The following is a 15,992-nucleotide window of genomic DNA, read 5'->3' as shown; positions in this document are numbered from 1 at the left end:
GTATCTAACTCATTTGCATTGATAATTGAGGTTCATCAAAATTTTATTCTTAATGATTGTAGTTTGCATAAATAATATGCTTTTGATTAATGAAGTGTATGTGCTGTGATTTTATCATTAATTGTATTTATATGTGTACATCACATTTATGAGGTTCTCTTGATTTTGGAAGGAACTGAGGCAGACTAGCTTTGGTGTTTCTTTTGCTTTTAATTAACTGTGTATTCAGATAGAAGATATTAAAAGAGCTATAAATTGCCTGTCAAAAATGTTGCTTTTTTTTTTTTAACCTTATCTTATTAGCAGTCAGAAATAGGCTGCTGTACTTGGTGTAGGTAAGGATGAATTGTCTGTAGGTAGACAATCTTGCTATAGATTTTGAGGAGGAAATAAAAAATATAGATAGATAGATGATAAATATTTTGCTTTTCAAATGTCGATGTTGCACTTTCAGGCATATGGAAGCTTTGTGGTTTGCGTTTCTTTATCAGTTCTCCTAGAATGACAACTTAACAGTTTTCCTGGTTGGATTGCGTTAAAAGCTTTAAAGGCTATATTCACTAAAACATATGTCTGATGTTTGGGCAGCCAAAGGCTGTGCAGTCATTTTAACAGAATATAACTTAGCAGTTCTCCTGTTACCACAGATACCTTTTTGTTAAAACTACATTAAAATATCATCAATTTGGAGCCTGCTACTTCATCATTGAATTGTTCTTGGATGTGGTCAAGTATATGCTTTTGCACTACCTTGAAAATGGATTGTGCTAAGAATGCAATAGCATAAATAAAAGAGGATATGCATAATAAGGTTAAATAATTTTTAATGGATTTTTTTTATCTAGCTAACTTTCTCGAGTGTCTACAATGTTTGCAGCACTGTGCTAGACATTCTGCATAGATTAATTTATGGCCTTTTGTAAAGACATTTGGGTAGAAAATGGATAATGGGGAAAAGTTATGGGGTGGCCAAACAAGAAACAAGCTGAGGGTTCCAGCAGAACATGATGCCTTGATATATCTGCCTTTGGCAATGCTGTGTGTACAGGGTTGGGATTTCGATTGCTCCTATTGTAATAGCATGCCACTAATGCTCTGTTGGAGGGAATGACTAACTGAAGTGGTGAGAAAACTACGAGCCTTTCAGGACTGTTTTTACTGCTTTTTTGACAAATCTTTTAGAGCCCTTGCAAGAAACAAAGTCCTTTTGTTTTGTGGTAGAGGACACAGAGTGTCCTGAGTTATTCAGAGTCCTGATCTTTAATTGGCTTAGCTTTGTCTGATGTCATTTGCCACCTCTAACTCATTGGTGCTCCATCTGCCATAGGTCAGAATCTAGAAACAGTTCTTAGTGGTAAAGAGTTGGAGAAGCAGATACTTGCAAATCCAGCCTTACGTGATCTTTCCTGGCTTTGATAGGTTCAGCTTTCATCCTGAAAAGTTGTTTACACACTTTTAATTTGTTTCAAGTGATGAATTTATCTCAGAAGAAAATTTAAAAACTTTAAAATTTATTTTCTTTGGAAGAAAATATTTTTTTAAACTATTAGTATTGTATCTATGGTTATTTATCTTAAAAAGGTTAATGGTTATCTTCATTGAACACACTGTATTAATTTTTACTAAGTGTATAAAAATGCTAAACATGGTTAGGGAAATTTCTTGACAGTCACATATTATTTTGCCTAGATATGTGAACATTAAAAGTCTGTTAAAGTGGACAGAAACATATACTTTAATCAGAGTATCTAATTAAAATAGAATACAAAGAGTAACATTCTCTTGTTTTGTAGATTTATGCTGATCTCATTTTCACAATACTAACAGTGTTAATATTTTCCAAAGTAGCATAGAAAAGCAATCTTCAGGAATTTTAGTAAATTAAAACTGTGAATGATTAAAAAGCATATATATAACAAGTTAAATTTCTACTGTACCTCACAAAATGATTGAACTGTTGTCAGACAGTTTATTATATGCTAATTGAGTGTGACTGAAAATATCAGTACTCTAAATTTTTGCATTTTCAGAATTTTGGCATAACAATACGTTTTAATACTTTTAGATATCAGCAATGATTTTTAAGAAGCAAAAATGAATAATAAGTGCTTTCCAAATTAAGTGAAGTAACTCAATGTAAAATACTCAGCTCAGAGCCTAGCACATAGCAATCTTTGTGGCAATCATCGTTTATAATTGTGGTTGTTACTTCTGACTCCTGTCTTCTTGCAGCACTATTTTTGTTCCACTTGTTTGTAGATTAATGGCAATTTCCACAAACTAAAAGTATGATTACTTTTATTGTGTTTTTTTCTGTAGTTCTTGGTGTTTTCAAAATTTCTGCAATTATTTTCATATCTGTCTGCCTAACTCCTCATCTGAGAACATGCAATTTTTGTAATGCACATACAGACGTGTTGCAGAACTTGAACTTGTCCGATGCCATTTTATCGAGAATCTAACAACTTTGAGGACCAAGTGATGACCTGGATATGGTCCTGACCTGAAGCAGATCACACAGAATGGGATGGGAAGACTGACTCCCTGCGTCGTTAGTGTGCTTATTTGCTTCTGGAGTTTGGGATCTCAGGATTCCCTTGTTTCTGAGGCTAGTCCTAAGATATCACAAAAACATTATTACATTTTTTTGAGAAGACTATAACTACAAAATAACATGTAGTTTTAAATCCTTGGCACCAATTCAAGGACTTTCCCTTTATTTTTATTTATTTTAGACTTACTAGAGTACTTTCAGTGATCTAAACATACATAAAGCAAAAAGTAAAAGCCTCTGTCCTATACTTCCTTCACTGGGAGTCCTCAGGAGAAACAGTTTTTGATATTTCAGTATGAAAGTTTCTAGACTGTTTGTATGTGTTGGCTCGATGTACATGTTGAAAAGATATGTTTCTTGGTGTGCTGACTGTTGTGGTGGTTGTTTTAGCAAAATATGAGATTATATTGTCCTGCAACTTGCTCATTTACCAATTAATTTGTCATGGGTGTTTTTACATGTCCTCAGTCTTTTTCATGGCTGCATAATACTCTACTGTGTTGATGCATATTGGTCTGTTTAGTCATTCCTCTGCTGAAGGGCTCCAGATTTCATCTGCTTACAAATCATGTTGCATCAACCTCAAATGTTGGAAGCTTTTGTCCTTGATCATCTGTGCTTGATTTCACCACTGTACTCTGTGGCCATCTGCATAGGCTATTGGATACATAGGACATCTGCCCTGGTTGCTTGGTGGCTTTCAGCGATTATTCTAAAGGTTGTTGTTTGATTTTGGATAGGCCTGAGTTCAGACAAAAAGGACCAATTTGGTTGTGTAGGGTATTAGGGTAACAACATTTTTATAGAAGTTTCTATCTGCTAGAAATTTAAGATGCACTAGATAGCTTGTATGGATTTTGGCTGTCAACCTTTTTTTCATTGTTTATTCTTAAAGTCAAGGCATCTTTTAGAAACACTTTAAGACTACATTTGTTGTTTTGTGATTGTGGAATACTTTTGTTTTTTTTTATATTTCTGTACAGGTACATTGAAATTTAATTTGTGAATCTTACAAATGGCATAATTAATCACAATCATAGAAAGCCCAATACAAATATCCTAAGATTAGCATTTCACTGGTGGTGGAGTGGTATTCATTAAGGTGTTCATAAAATTTTATGTTCTTCAGCCAGTATTTACTTAGTAGATACGGTTAACTTATTTTTGTCATGGCTACTGGCCATATCTTGGGATTTAACATATGCTGGTTAAAACTTCTGCATACTTTAAAAATTCTGAACTATAATTACCTAGAATGAATGAAATGTTTTATTTCAATACATATCTTTGCTTGAAAGATTTTATTTTGTATATATGAAATAGTAACAGATTTTAATAAAGGTGATATCAAATTTTAAGAAAACCTAAAGACAAAACTGCTATTTCTCTTTGGTACTATGGTAATTTTTCAACATATTTTAAACAATAACCCATTGATTTTAATAGTTTTTACCTGCCAGCACAGCTGGCATCCTGCTATGATATCATTGCTAAACTTTTTAATTTAATATTGTGCAGAGTATATCACGCACAGTGTGGATAACCACATTTAACAAATGTTGAGAATACGTACTCATTGTTTATGACATTTCCCCCCTTAAAATGGAGTGGGTCATCAGCCAGATTTTAGAGCACATTAACAAACGGGATTCTAACCATTTTATTTTTGCAAGGATTTCTTACTGCTGAATTTTTTTCTTTGCTTTCACGTACTATTTTTGTGTTTTCCTTTTCCATAAAACAGTATTTATTAAGGCTATTGTTATTTATATCCAAACATGTCCAAAATGAATAAAAAGCACTTTCACTCTGTAACATGAAGAAAAATATTGACATTGAAATATGAAATATGGTATTTCAGTTTATAACACAAATGTATCATATAATAAAGGATATGCATTTTTAATTGCATATGTAGAATTACAAATCTCATTTTTCTTTTCTACTGAAAATATTTTCATATTGAAAAAATTTTTACAGTACGAAAATCAGAAGACTGACCTGTCAAAAGGGAATTGTAACTTACTGGCATACAATTGAATTACTGATTTTTACACTATTTATTGAATTGGTATAATTTTTATTACTGAATTAAAACCACCATCATATACATAAAGGGATATTCTTTATGTAGACATTCATAAAATAGATATTCTTTTTAACATCAAGTTTTCCTTTGCTCTTTCAGTCTGTGATCAAAACAGGGCGACTGCTAATCAGTCACGAGGCTCCCTTGACAGGCGGCTTTGCATCGGAGATCAGCTCTACAATTCAGGTAGGGTAATTCTTGGAACTGATTTCAATGCTTGTACAATTGCACATGCCAATTCCAGAAGAAAATAAATTACCTATCAGAGTATATGAAAGCATGCATTTTATGGAAATGTAGTGCATGCTTTCATATACTGTGATAAGTAAATTTTTTTTTAAATTTTTTATTCTGACCGTACTTTACTGTTCATTAGTTAATGGTCTAATTAATCTTCCAGAAAATATATCTTAAAATAATAAAAGCTGAAAAATTTTTTATGGGAAGAAGAAAGTTTGGAATGAGTCTGTTAAATTAACTTTGCTTATGTTTGCTAGGTTAACAGGAAAAGAAAAATGTTATTTGAATCTGTTTCCATTCCCTGTTTATATGACCTAAGGTTGTTATGGAATTGGTTGATTGTGAAATTGATCTTAGATTTTCTCAGCCGTCACATTCAAAAAATGAATCTCTCAAAATTCAATAATTTAAATATAAGTAATTTAAAAATTATTTATGTTAATTATTCAAATTATGCTATGGTATTGGAAATGCTTTAGAAATTGTTTAAAAACATCTTTTTTAAAACAATGCTCAAGATGCCACATATCAAGAAAAAATTTTATACTCTTCTTTCTGGAGAGTTTTGCCTAAAATCTGTATTCAAATTTATATCATAGACACACATTAGATAATTTAAGGTAGTTTCATTCTTCCTACTTTTTAAATTGAAAATTAAGTAGCCATATTTTAAATGGAAGGCGTGTGTATTTTAAATTCAGATTATCTTCGCAGTTTGCACACACTTTACTTCTCTTGACTGGTATGGAGATGCTTTAATTATTAAGATACATGAATAGAGAATTCCTTTAAGAGTATATGGCTTACTATATTGTTACAGAATTATGATATATGGATAATGGTTTTTTTTTAGATGTTTAACCAGCAAACAATGATTTTTACCAATGAAATACCTTAAGTGCTAATTGCAAAATTACAAATATTTGTAAATTAGATGAAGCCAATTTAAACATGAATGTCTTAAAAACTAGATCAAAGTAATCCCTATAGTCAAAAACAAAATTTATTTTTATATTTTATATATAATCACTGATAATAAGCAAATATTTGAGTTTTGTTGATTTGCTCTTTCCTAGTTACTATATGTCAATTAAAATTTAAAACATACTGATTATTATTATATAACATGAGTACCTAGTATTTATTGTGTGTTTTATACATTGAGTAGCATAATACAAAGATTGGGGCAACCATTTCAAGCCAGGGGCAAAACTGGAAAAAGAAACTAGGTTTTCTGACTTATAGTTAATACGTAGTTTACTAAACCACTTGAAAGGATAATGGTTGTTGCTAATTGAAACTTTGACAGTCTTGCTATGTTTTGCTCACTGCTTATTGATATCGTGAAAGTTTCATTTGCATATAATTATAAAAAGAAAAAAAGTAGAACTTAGTTGGAATTAGATACTGTAACTCCTCTTGTGAAGTTTGCTTTCTCTAAGTGTGCTTTTAAAATTGGATTGCTGTAAGGTATTGGTAGACTGCAATCGAATACAACATTTTTTATAATAGAATTAGAAAGACGATCCAATCTAGTATCTCTTGGTCTTAATAATACATGGTCTCGTGTTAATAGAAAAATGTCTCTCAGGTGCCAAGAATACATCAGTGAATCCCATTTTGAGAAACACTATATTAAGAAGTAAACATAGTCACTATAACTAACATAAAATGTAAAAATAATATCAAATTCAGATCCCGAAATTATGTGATAATAATCAGTTGTAAAAATTGTCAATGAGATTATCAGTATATAATCATATTTATATAATAATATGAAGACACTAAAACATACCATCTTGTAATATTGTCAGACTCCCAAGAATGTGTTCATAGATCCTCGTGTGTCCATAGCCTATAGTTTGAGAAATGTTAATATAAACCAACTGTATTCTTTTTACAGATGAGTGTCATCCAGAGTGTTTGTGACTTACCCATTTTATAAAGACAGTGAAATATCTGGGACTAGACAGGAGTCTTGAATAATCGTTAAGTGTGTGCATATGCACTCTTTATTCAAAATCCCCTGCCTTCCACTAGAAAGATAATAGAAGTTTTGAATCCACTATAAAATGTTCTGTTCTTCATGGTAAAGTTATTCAACCAGCTAACCACAAAATGACTTAACACAATAGTGTAATATTTGATGGAGGAATTATATTTAATATTTTGGATAATTTGAATTTATTAATGTGAGAAATTTAAATGTCCACAGCATTTTTTGCTTAATTCAGATTTTATTTGCATAAAGTATAGAAAATGAACTTTTATAAAATTTAATGAGCATGATATCCCTAAATGTTTGCCTCTTATGGCTTCTATTTACTGATAAGGAAGATTAGAAAAAAAGAAAACTAGACACTTGAAAATTTTTTTTTCTTTTTCTTTGGTAATTTTTGCATATAATTTTGAGTAATAAAATACAATTTTCAGTAATTCTTTCATGCACATATTTAACTATGCATTATGCTGTATTGAGCATCCTCTCTATGGAAAGCCTTGTTCCACATTATAAGTGAAACCTGTATCAAATTACCAGTGCCTTGGGTTGTTTAAACTGAAATCACCTAAGCTTGAGGTTCATTTTGCTTTCACCACTTAGGATGATTCATATTTCTCTATTTCTTTTTTGGGGTGTATTTTGTCAGGTTCAAAAAGACAAAATAGGGTTAAGATATTGAAAGCCAACTTTCTGGGATGGCAGAGAAAATGTATACAGACAACTTATCATTGTTGTCTTGGAAAAGATGTTTTAAATCGTGGCTAAGAATGATGTATAAATCTGAGTACTTTTGATTAAAATGTGAAGTTACTGTTTCAACAAATGCAAGTTTTATGTTAAAGCAAATGAAAAAAGAAATTGCTCCACAGCTGATTTTTGATAGAAGATATCTGGTAGCTTTTTAAAAGCTCATAGTATATCCTACAAAATTGCTTTTAAAATATTTTAATAGAATTATTATTAATAGTAAAATTATTGTTTTAAAACACATTAAAATTTGAAAACGCCTGAAAATATGAACTATTCTGTTTCATTCAAGTTTCAAATTATTACCTATATTAAAAATATTGACGCAAATACAGTACTATAGAGAGTATTCTTTTAAGTTTATAACTTGTATTTTTAGATAGAAAAATTATATTATGCTATATAAAATTAAATATCAAATAAGGGAACTTTTGTTTATAAGAAGTAGTATTGGCATTATATTTAAAGCTATTTTAGTGTACAGATCAAATATGAAAAGAATGAATATAGGATGGAGTCATCATTTATTTACAAAACTCTTGCTTATGGCAGATGGTTCTATTCGTGCAAGGAATTCAGTGCCCACATCTTGGGTTTGCCTGCTACTTTTTTCGGTAAACCTATTTTACAATTTTACAGAAATTTATTGTTAACAGTCTTAGTCTGGAATAGTGCTAAACTCACAAAAGTGATTAGAAGACTACTTTATATTGATTAGGCATAATTTTTAAACTTATTTAAGGTTTCTTTATATAATTTATATGTACAGAGAGAAATAAATGATTGCAAAAATTAAAAACCATGCATCTAATCTACTAGGTGCTTTGCATTTCTCTTGGATTTAATTTGGAAATTAGCTGGAAGGCAGAACAAGCTGAGGTCTGGTATATTTGGCCCTGCTCTGGGGAAGATTTCTTGGTCAGTCATCTAAAGCTACACTCTCTCTTCTTATCTAATTCCCATCTGTTCTCACTTCAGGGTATGGGAACTTTTCATTCTTTTCTTTTACTTGACACATACTGTAACTTAAAATGCTTCTTTTAGGGAGTCATGAATTATGCACTCTAATTTGTGGGAAAGTGCAATGACTGTAGAGTATAAAGAATTCATTGTTCTTTTTATTGTGTATTTTTAGCAAAGATTTTATTGTTTCAGAAAATTATATGAATTCATTTTATTTGATGCTTGTGTTCCTCAGCTTCATGTAACCACATATTTTCCAAAAAAAAAAAAGCCTTTAGGTTGCAAAAGTGTTAACCTCATCTATTTTAATATCCCCCAAATTAATTTATGTGTTCTAGAATGTAATATTCAACATGGCTATTATTTATTTAAATATTAAGATGAGATAATTTATGGTATTTTGGCTGGTTTAAATAGAGTAAACTTTTTTTTTTTTTTTTTTTTGACACGGAGTTTCGCCCTTGTTACCCAGGCTGGAGTGCAATGGCGCGATCTCGGCTCACTGCAACCTCCGCCTCCTGGGCTCAGGCAATTCTCCTGCCTCAGCCTCCTGAGTAGCTGGGATTACAGGCACGTGCCACCATGCCCAGCTAATTTTTTGCACTTTTAGTAGAGACGGGGTTTCACCATGTTGACCAGGATGGTCTCGATCTCTCGACCTCGTGATCCACCCGCCTCGGCCTCCCAAAGTGCTGGGATTACAGGCTTGAGCCACCACGCCCGGCCGACTTTTTTTAAAGATTGTAAATCGGCCTTTATTATTAATTTCCAACACACCTCCATAATGAAGAAACAAATCCTGAGTCTGATAGAGTTCTGTGATAATTTCTTTTAAAAGTTATATATTTTTTTCTCCTGCTTTGGATTCAGTGCTTAAAAAGAGTGCCAAAAATTTTAGGGATGTGGTTGAGTTAAAGATTTTTTAAGAAACACACACACACACACACACACACACACACACACACACACATACACACACACACGGAAGCAATAAGTCTGCAATAAAGAGTCCAATTGGAGAGGATGCTAAGTTTCCATACCATTGTTACGTCCTTTCTGTGTGGTCTCTTTCCTTACAATAAGAACTCAGAAATTGTGGATACCAATATATATATTTTTAAGATGATCAGATTCTAATAGTTTCAAAGGATCTTTATAGGGCCTACCGAAATCATTATGTAAAAGAAAAGCTTTTATAACTTTCCAGTTAAAGGAATTTTTGCTCTTCTCAATGTTTCTTGTTAGAATAGTTTGTGGAGAATAGGATTTTTTCTTACAAACTTATTACTACTAAATTTCCAAATACTCTTGTTTAAAGATATCAATCTGAAAATAGGGGAAAATGTCCTATATGGTCTTGAATGTTTACCATTCTGGAAAACATGTTTAATTAAAATTGCCATACTGATAAATTGTCACCAGAAAAAACTATTAGATTAGTAATTTGATGAGTAGCTTACTGCAATTTTATAATCTCAATTAACAAAAATTTACCAGTGATACAAAACCTTTCCTAATAGCAAGAGATAAAACAATCAGAAGAATTATTTTTCTATACTAAAAGATGGAGCCATAGCATCAGAAAAGCAGTTTAATTTGGAGTGTTTGGATATAGGATGGCATTTTAAAAATGCTATTTCTTCCCGAAGGCTGTTTAGTATTCTGTGAACAGCTTCTGTGACCACAGATAGGAACCAAAGTCTAAGTCACTCTGGATATCTTGTGGATTGGGCTGCTTCATCACTGTTTGTAGTTAAATCCATGTTATACTCTGTTGGTTCTCCTTCTTGCCCTAACCACACCTGTTCTCCTTCCATGTTGTTGTGTCATTTGTTTGTAAATACAGCCAGCTTTTCACTAGCAGCCATTTCCCCATTCTTTCCTGGGAAGTCTCAGCCATTTGCATTATTATTCTGGAAACCTTCAAACTTTAAACTTTCGAGATTTGACCTACTGTTGAGCTTTAGATTCAAAATTTCAACTTTATGCTAATTTTTGGAGAGATAAAAAATTATATAATAAAATGATTTATCTGGAAAAATTTGAATGTGAAACAATGAGAAAAGGTCACATGCACATGGTTATTTGCTAAGTTTATGGAAATCAGCTTATCTAAAAATGAACTCATTTCTCTTCAACTTTTTCTGGAACTTTTAAACTTTTTTGTTTTTTTGAGACGTGGTTTTACCCTTGTTGCCCAGGTTAGAGTGCAATGGCAAGATCTCAGCTCACTGCAACCTCTGCCTCCCAGGTTCAAGCAGTTCTCCTGCCTCAGCCTCCCAAGTAGCTGAGATTATAGACATGTGCCACCACACCCAGCTAATGTTTGTATTTTTAGTAGAGATGGGGTTTCTCCACATTGATCAGGCTGGTCTCGAACTCCCGACCTCAGGTGATTCGCCTGCCTCGGCCTCCCAAAGTGCTGGGATTATAGGTGACAGGTGTGAGCCACTGTGCCCAGACTCTTTTTTTTTTTTTTTTTTGAGAGGGAGTCTTGCTCTGGCTCTGCCACCTAGGCTGAAGTGCAGTGGAGCAATCTCAGCTCACTGCAACCTCTGCCTCCCAGGTTGAAGTGATTCTCCTGCTTCAGCCTCCCAAGTAACTGGGATTGCAGGTGCTCACCACCATGGCCTGCTAATGTTTTGTACTTTTAGTAGAGACGAGGGTTTCATTATGTCGATCAGGCTGGTCTCAAACTCCTGACCTCAAGTGATCCTCCTGCCTCTTCCAAAGTGCTGGGGTTACAGCCCTGAGCCACGCACCCAACCTAGACTGTCTTTTTATCTTTGTCTCCAGCTGCTCACCTCTCATCTCATTACTATTCATTATTTTCTTAAAACACACATCAAATTTTGTCCATTGCTTGTTTGAAAACATCAAATGGCTCTTCTTCAGGTATAGCAAAAATATCTTTATGTCAGCATTCAAGATCTGATCTACCCAAACCAATGTCCCAGTGTTGTTTCTCACATCCCTTTTTGACTCCAGTATGCTGATCACACTGACTTATTGGCTATTTCCTGAATGATAATTATTTCATGTCACCATCCTTTATTAAGTATTCTGGGGATAGCCTTAATATGGATGTTTCATCCAAGGATTAGTGTCCTTGTTTTAGAGACACTTAGAGTTTATCAGAAGAAGTAGATGATAAACTGGTAATTATAGTACATGCTAGATTGGAATATTCAGAGAACTATAGGATTATAAAATACTTGCTCATCTAACCTGGATGTGACAGCTAAGTTAACTCATGAAGGATAAGCATGAACATGGGAGTGAAGGTGGGTAGGTATTTTGGGTAGAATGAACTATATGAGTCAGGAATCAGGCAAAGGATTTGCTTTCAAAGTGGCTTTGTGTGGTTGAAGACTAGCATGTAAAGCTGTAGTGTAAGGTAAGGGTTGACAAGTAGATATCAGTTAGATTCTAAAGAACCTTAAATATTAAGGAATTAGTTTTTGTGTAGAGGAAATAGATATGAAAGAGAAAAACCAGCTGGCATAGATGTAACTTCTAGTTTTCTCGTATAATGTATATAAAATATACTTTATGGAGTTCTTGGCAAATAGTAAGTAGTAGGATCGTAAAAAATAACAGTCATAGTTACTACTATCATTTAAGGCAAAGGAATATAAATGAATTTTAAGTAGTAGATTAATATAGACAGATTTAAAAGAAAAACTTAGATAGTTGTGTAGAAGATACATTGGAGAGGAGTGAGAGAGGAAGTGATGGAGAATTGCTAAAAAGCTAATCATGGACTGCAAAACAACGTTTTAGTTAACAATAGACCACATATAAGATGTTGGTCCCATGAGATCATAGTGGAGCATAAATAGTGGCTGATATATGGTACTTGATATGGGCATTGCAGATCAAGTATGGGAAGTGATTGATACTTAGTGCTGGTTCTGGGACATTTGGTATTCCATGTGAAATATATACCACTTAGGTTTGTGTAAGTATAGTCTGTGGTGTTTAAACAACCACAAAATCGCCTAATGCATTTCTCAGAATGTATTCTTGTCCTTGTGACTCATTACTGTATGTGATTAAACTAGGTGAGATTTGACAGTCTTCTAAACCAAGGACATGGGAGTAAGGTTTGAGAGAAAGGTGAATTTTCCAGACAATCGGAGACAGAATCTCAAAGAAAGACTTGCTGACTGACTAGGTAGGAGTGGGGCAGGGATTGAAGTGGATGATGGAGAGGCAGACAGAAGTCAAGAATAAAGCATAGCGTGGTTTCTTGTTTGAGTGATTTTTGGATAGAGGTCCAGTTTTACTGAGATGGAGCATATCATTGGAGAACAGGTTTAAGCAGTTGTGTGTGTGTATATATATATATATGTGTGTGTGTATAAGATAATGGGTGCATTTTGGATTTGTATCTGAAAATGTGTTTCTGGAGCTCAGCAGAGAATATAAGGGTAGGAAATGGATAAGGATTTGTCTTTTTATAGTGATGGATGAATTCATGGATATAGATAGGGTCACAAAGGCAGACGATAATCTTAAGAAGGGAAAGTTTCTGAAGAAGAAGCCACATGGGTTGAAGAAGCCATAACATCATTTAAGAGAAAGGAAGTTATGAAGGAGAATGAGAAGGAGTGAATACAGAGAAGGAAGGGAGTAGGAGAGAGCCATTACAGAAGACAAGTGCGGAAGAGTTTGACAATAGCCTATATGGCCAAGAATATTAAGTGCCCTTCCAGAATTTAACTCAGCTAAAGACTAATGGTCCTAGCTTGCATGTAGCAACTGGAAGACACTGGTGACTGATGAAACAGAAGGGTGGCTGGGAAGCCAGATAGTTTTTGGGCTGCTGAGTTAATAAATAGTGAAGACTTGAAGCAATGAATATAGACTATTGTTTCAAGAAACTTCACTTTCAGAGAAAGAAGAGGAATGAAGTAGTTAGAACTAGATTTGATCTCTTAATGCTATTCACTTGTCATAGAATGCCATTTCCACAATTTGCAGTCCACCCTGCCAGCCTCCTTGTTTTCTCCCTTTGCTCTCCACCCCTCTCCTTGTCTTCATTCCTCTCCCTTCCCCTCCAAACCATCTAGCAATTGGGTTTTAAACATCTCTCAAATCTGACCTCTTCTTTCCATTTCCCTAATTAAATGAACTTAGAAAAAGAAAAGAAAACCACTAAACCAAAAAGGAAAAGGTGGAAAATATATTGGGATGGGTAAAATGTTTTTAATCAAAAAATTAAAAAGCAACAGGCTCAATCATATTGTCACAGATTAATATATTTGCATAAAATGGACATTTTTATATGGCAAAAACACTTTAAAAAACTGACAAATGAGAATATGTTGAACACATGACAGAAAACTAACATGTGTACTCTATTAAGCATTCTTAAATGTCAATACGGAAATTAATAAGGCCTTTATTTAAAGGGTCAGAACAGATTAGTTTTAAAACTTTTTACTGCCAGCAAACATGAAAAATCTGTCACTTACTATTGATAAAATGCTAATTTTTAAAATGAAATATTGTTTGTTACCTGTGAGAGTGGCACTGCTTAAAAATGAATTATATTTTGTGCCAAGATGATGCAGAATGTGAATGTATTAATAGAAATTGATTCATCTTTCCAGGAAATCAGATTGAGAATATGTATCAAGACTCTTCAAAGTATAGATTTCCTTTGACTTAGAAATTCTAGGAATCCTCACTTAGGAGTTAAACACAAAAATCTGTATTATTCTCAGTGTTGTTCATTTGATAGGAAAATATTGGACACATTATTAATGGTAACAACAGGAATATATTTTAATATGATTTATCCACTTGAATGTTATGGATTTATCAAAATCATTAAAAGAGTTGTTGATAATATTGTAATATTTGTATGAATAAAATTAAATGAAAACTCACCTGTTTGCAAACGTACAAGTACTTTACTTGCTTAATTTTATGAAAAGAAAAAAAAACTTTATATATACATACATCTAGGCATAGGGAAAGAAAATTGCAAAATAAGACTTTTATTAATTTGTATTTTCTAATTGTTCATTTTTATGTACATATATATCACTTTTTAAATAATTAAAAGCTTTATTATATGTAGATGTTTCTCTCACATGGCATGCTTCTTTTAAGTATTCCTAGTTGTTTTCAGTAAAAAACCTATTTTTCTTAGAATTGATTTGCAAAGATTTCATCTTTTCTTTTAACATAATTCCTTAATTGTTTACATTTGAGTTTTGGGATTTACCATTCATAGTGATGGCAGTTACTTACTCAGAATTGCGATGTGGGATGATTTTAAAACCAATACCACTTCACTGTGTAAGATTTGGTTTTTCCACAGGTTAGTGTCAGTTTTCTACAGGGATGGCATATTTTGATTCATTGCTCTTATTACAGAAGTGAACACAACATTGTATTAGGGTATTCAGATTATTTAATCTTTCCATATTAATCAGTTAATCATGCTGAGAATGACGTTACTAGCATGTAATTGGTACTAGCATTGGGATCAATGCTTATTTTCCATCCCTCTTTTTAGTAATAAATTTTTCATGAATTGCCATCCTTCTTTTTGAAGTCTTTCTGGATTTAAGCCAGTCAGAAAAAAGATCATATTTCATCTCTCTGACTAATAAGTGCGCCAGTTTCTCTCATGCAATCCTTAATGTTTCTGTAGTCAGGGGCAGTCTCCCTTGAATTCAAAGGTGCATTCATACCAAGCTCCTCTACTGTTTTCTCTGTTCTTTGTTACCCCTACTAAGGGTGACATTTATATTTACATAATTACCAAGGAAGTTTCATAGACTGAATGGACTATTAATTAGTAAAATAGATCCTCTGAAGGAAAACATATTTAAAAAGTTACAGTGATTTCTATGACTTGGTCCCTTTTAGTTGTTTTTTTAGTACATTAAAAGTTGTAGTTTCTGTTCAGTGCAGTGATCCTTGAAAATATGGTTGTATTGTCAAAAAAAATTATAATGGATTTAAAATATTTTATTTTCTTATTTATATGAATGATTATATTTTAATGCATATATTTTAAAATATACAGCCTCCAAAATTATCTTCAAAATTTTCTAACTACAATATGGTTATTTAAAATTTTATACATGAAAGACAGCAGATAATGTATCCATAACCTGGCTGATTCTCTTGGCCACCTTGTACATTTTAAGCAAAAATGAAGGTGCGTATTAAGTTTGCCAAGAAATGTTAGCCGTGTTTTGTCAGCATTGTATTCACAATCAGTAACAGGGTGGATCTGCCTCCTGGAGACAGAAATAAATTTCTCATTTTGTCATGCCCTTTGTAGGCAGTAATGTTGGTAAGGTTGATAGCTCATTTTGGTTTGGCAATTTAGCGTAATTAAACTTACAGATCAGATTAGTTTGTGTTTTGTT

The 15,992-nt window shown here is 32.8% G+C and overlaps 1 protein-coding gene across 4 annotated transcripts in view; it reads left to right on the top strand.

Annotated features, from left to right (window-relative positions):
- BCKDHB (branched chain keto acid dehydrogenase E1 subunit beta) overlaps positions 1–15,992 on the top strand; it is a 250,309-nt gene that overhangs the window by 152,184 nt on the left and 82,133 nt on the right. For all 4 annotated transcript variants that reach the window (XR_012517288.1, XR_012517289.1, XM_074398023.1 and 1 more), the window contains exon 9: positions 4,743–4,829. Coding sequence is in view for 2 of the 4 variants with exons in the window: in XM_074398023.1 (XP_074254124.1) it covers positions 4,743–4,829 (87 nt within the window). In the remaining 2 variants the exon portion in view is untranslated. The remainder of the gene's footprint in view (positions 1–4,742; positions 4,830–15,992) is intronic.

Source organism: Saimiri boliviensis, chromosome 4 (assembly GCF_048565385.1).
Source record: "Saimiri boliviensis isolate mSaiBol1 chromosome 4, mSaiBol1.pri, whole genome shotgun sequence".
Lineage (NCBI taxonomy): Eukaryota > Metazoa > Chordata > Mammalia > Primates > Cebidae > Saimiri > Saimiri boliviensis.
This window is presented reverse-complemented; position numbering and strand designations above follow the sequence as displayed.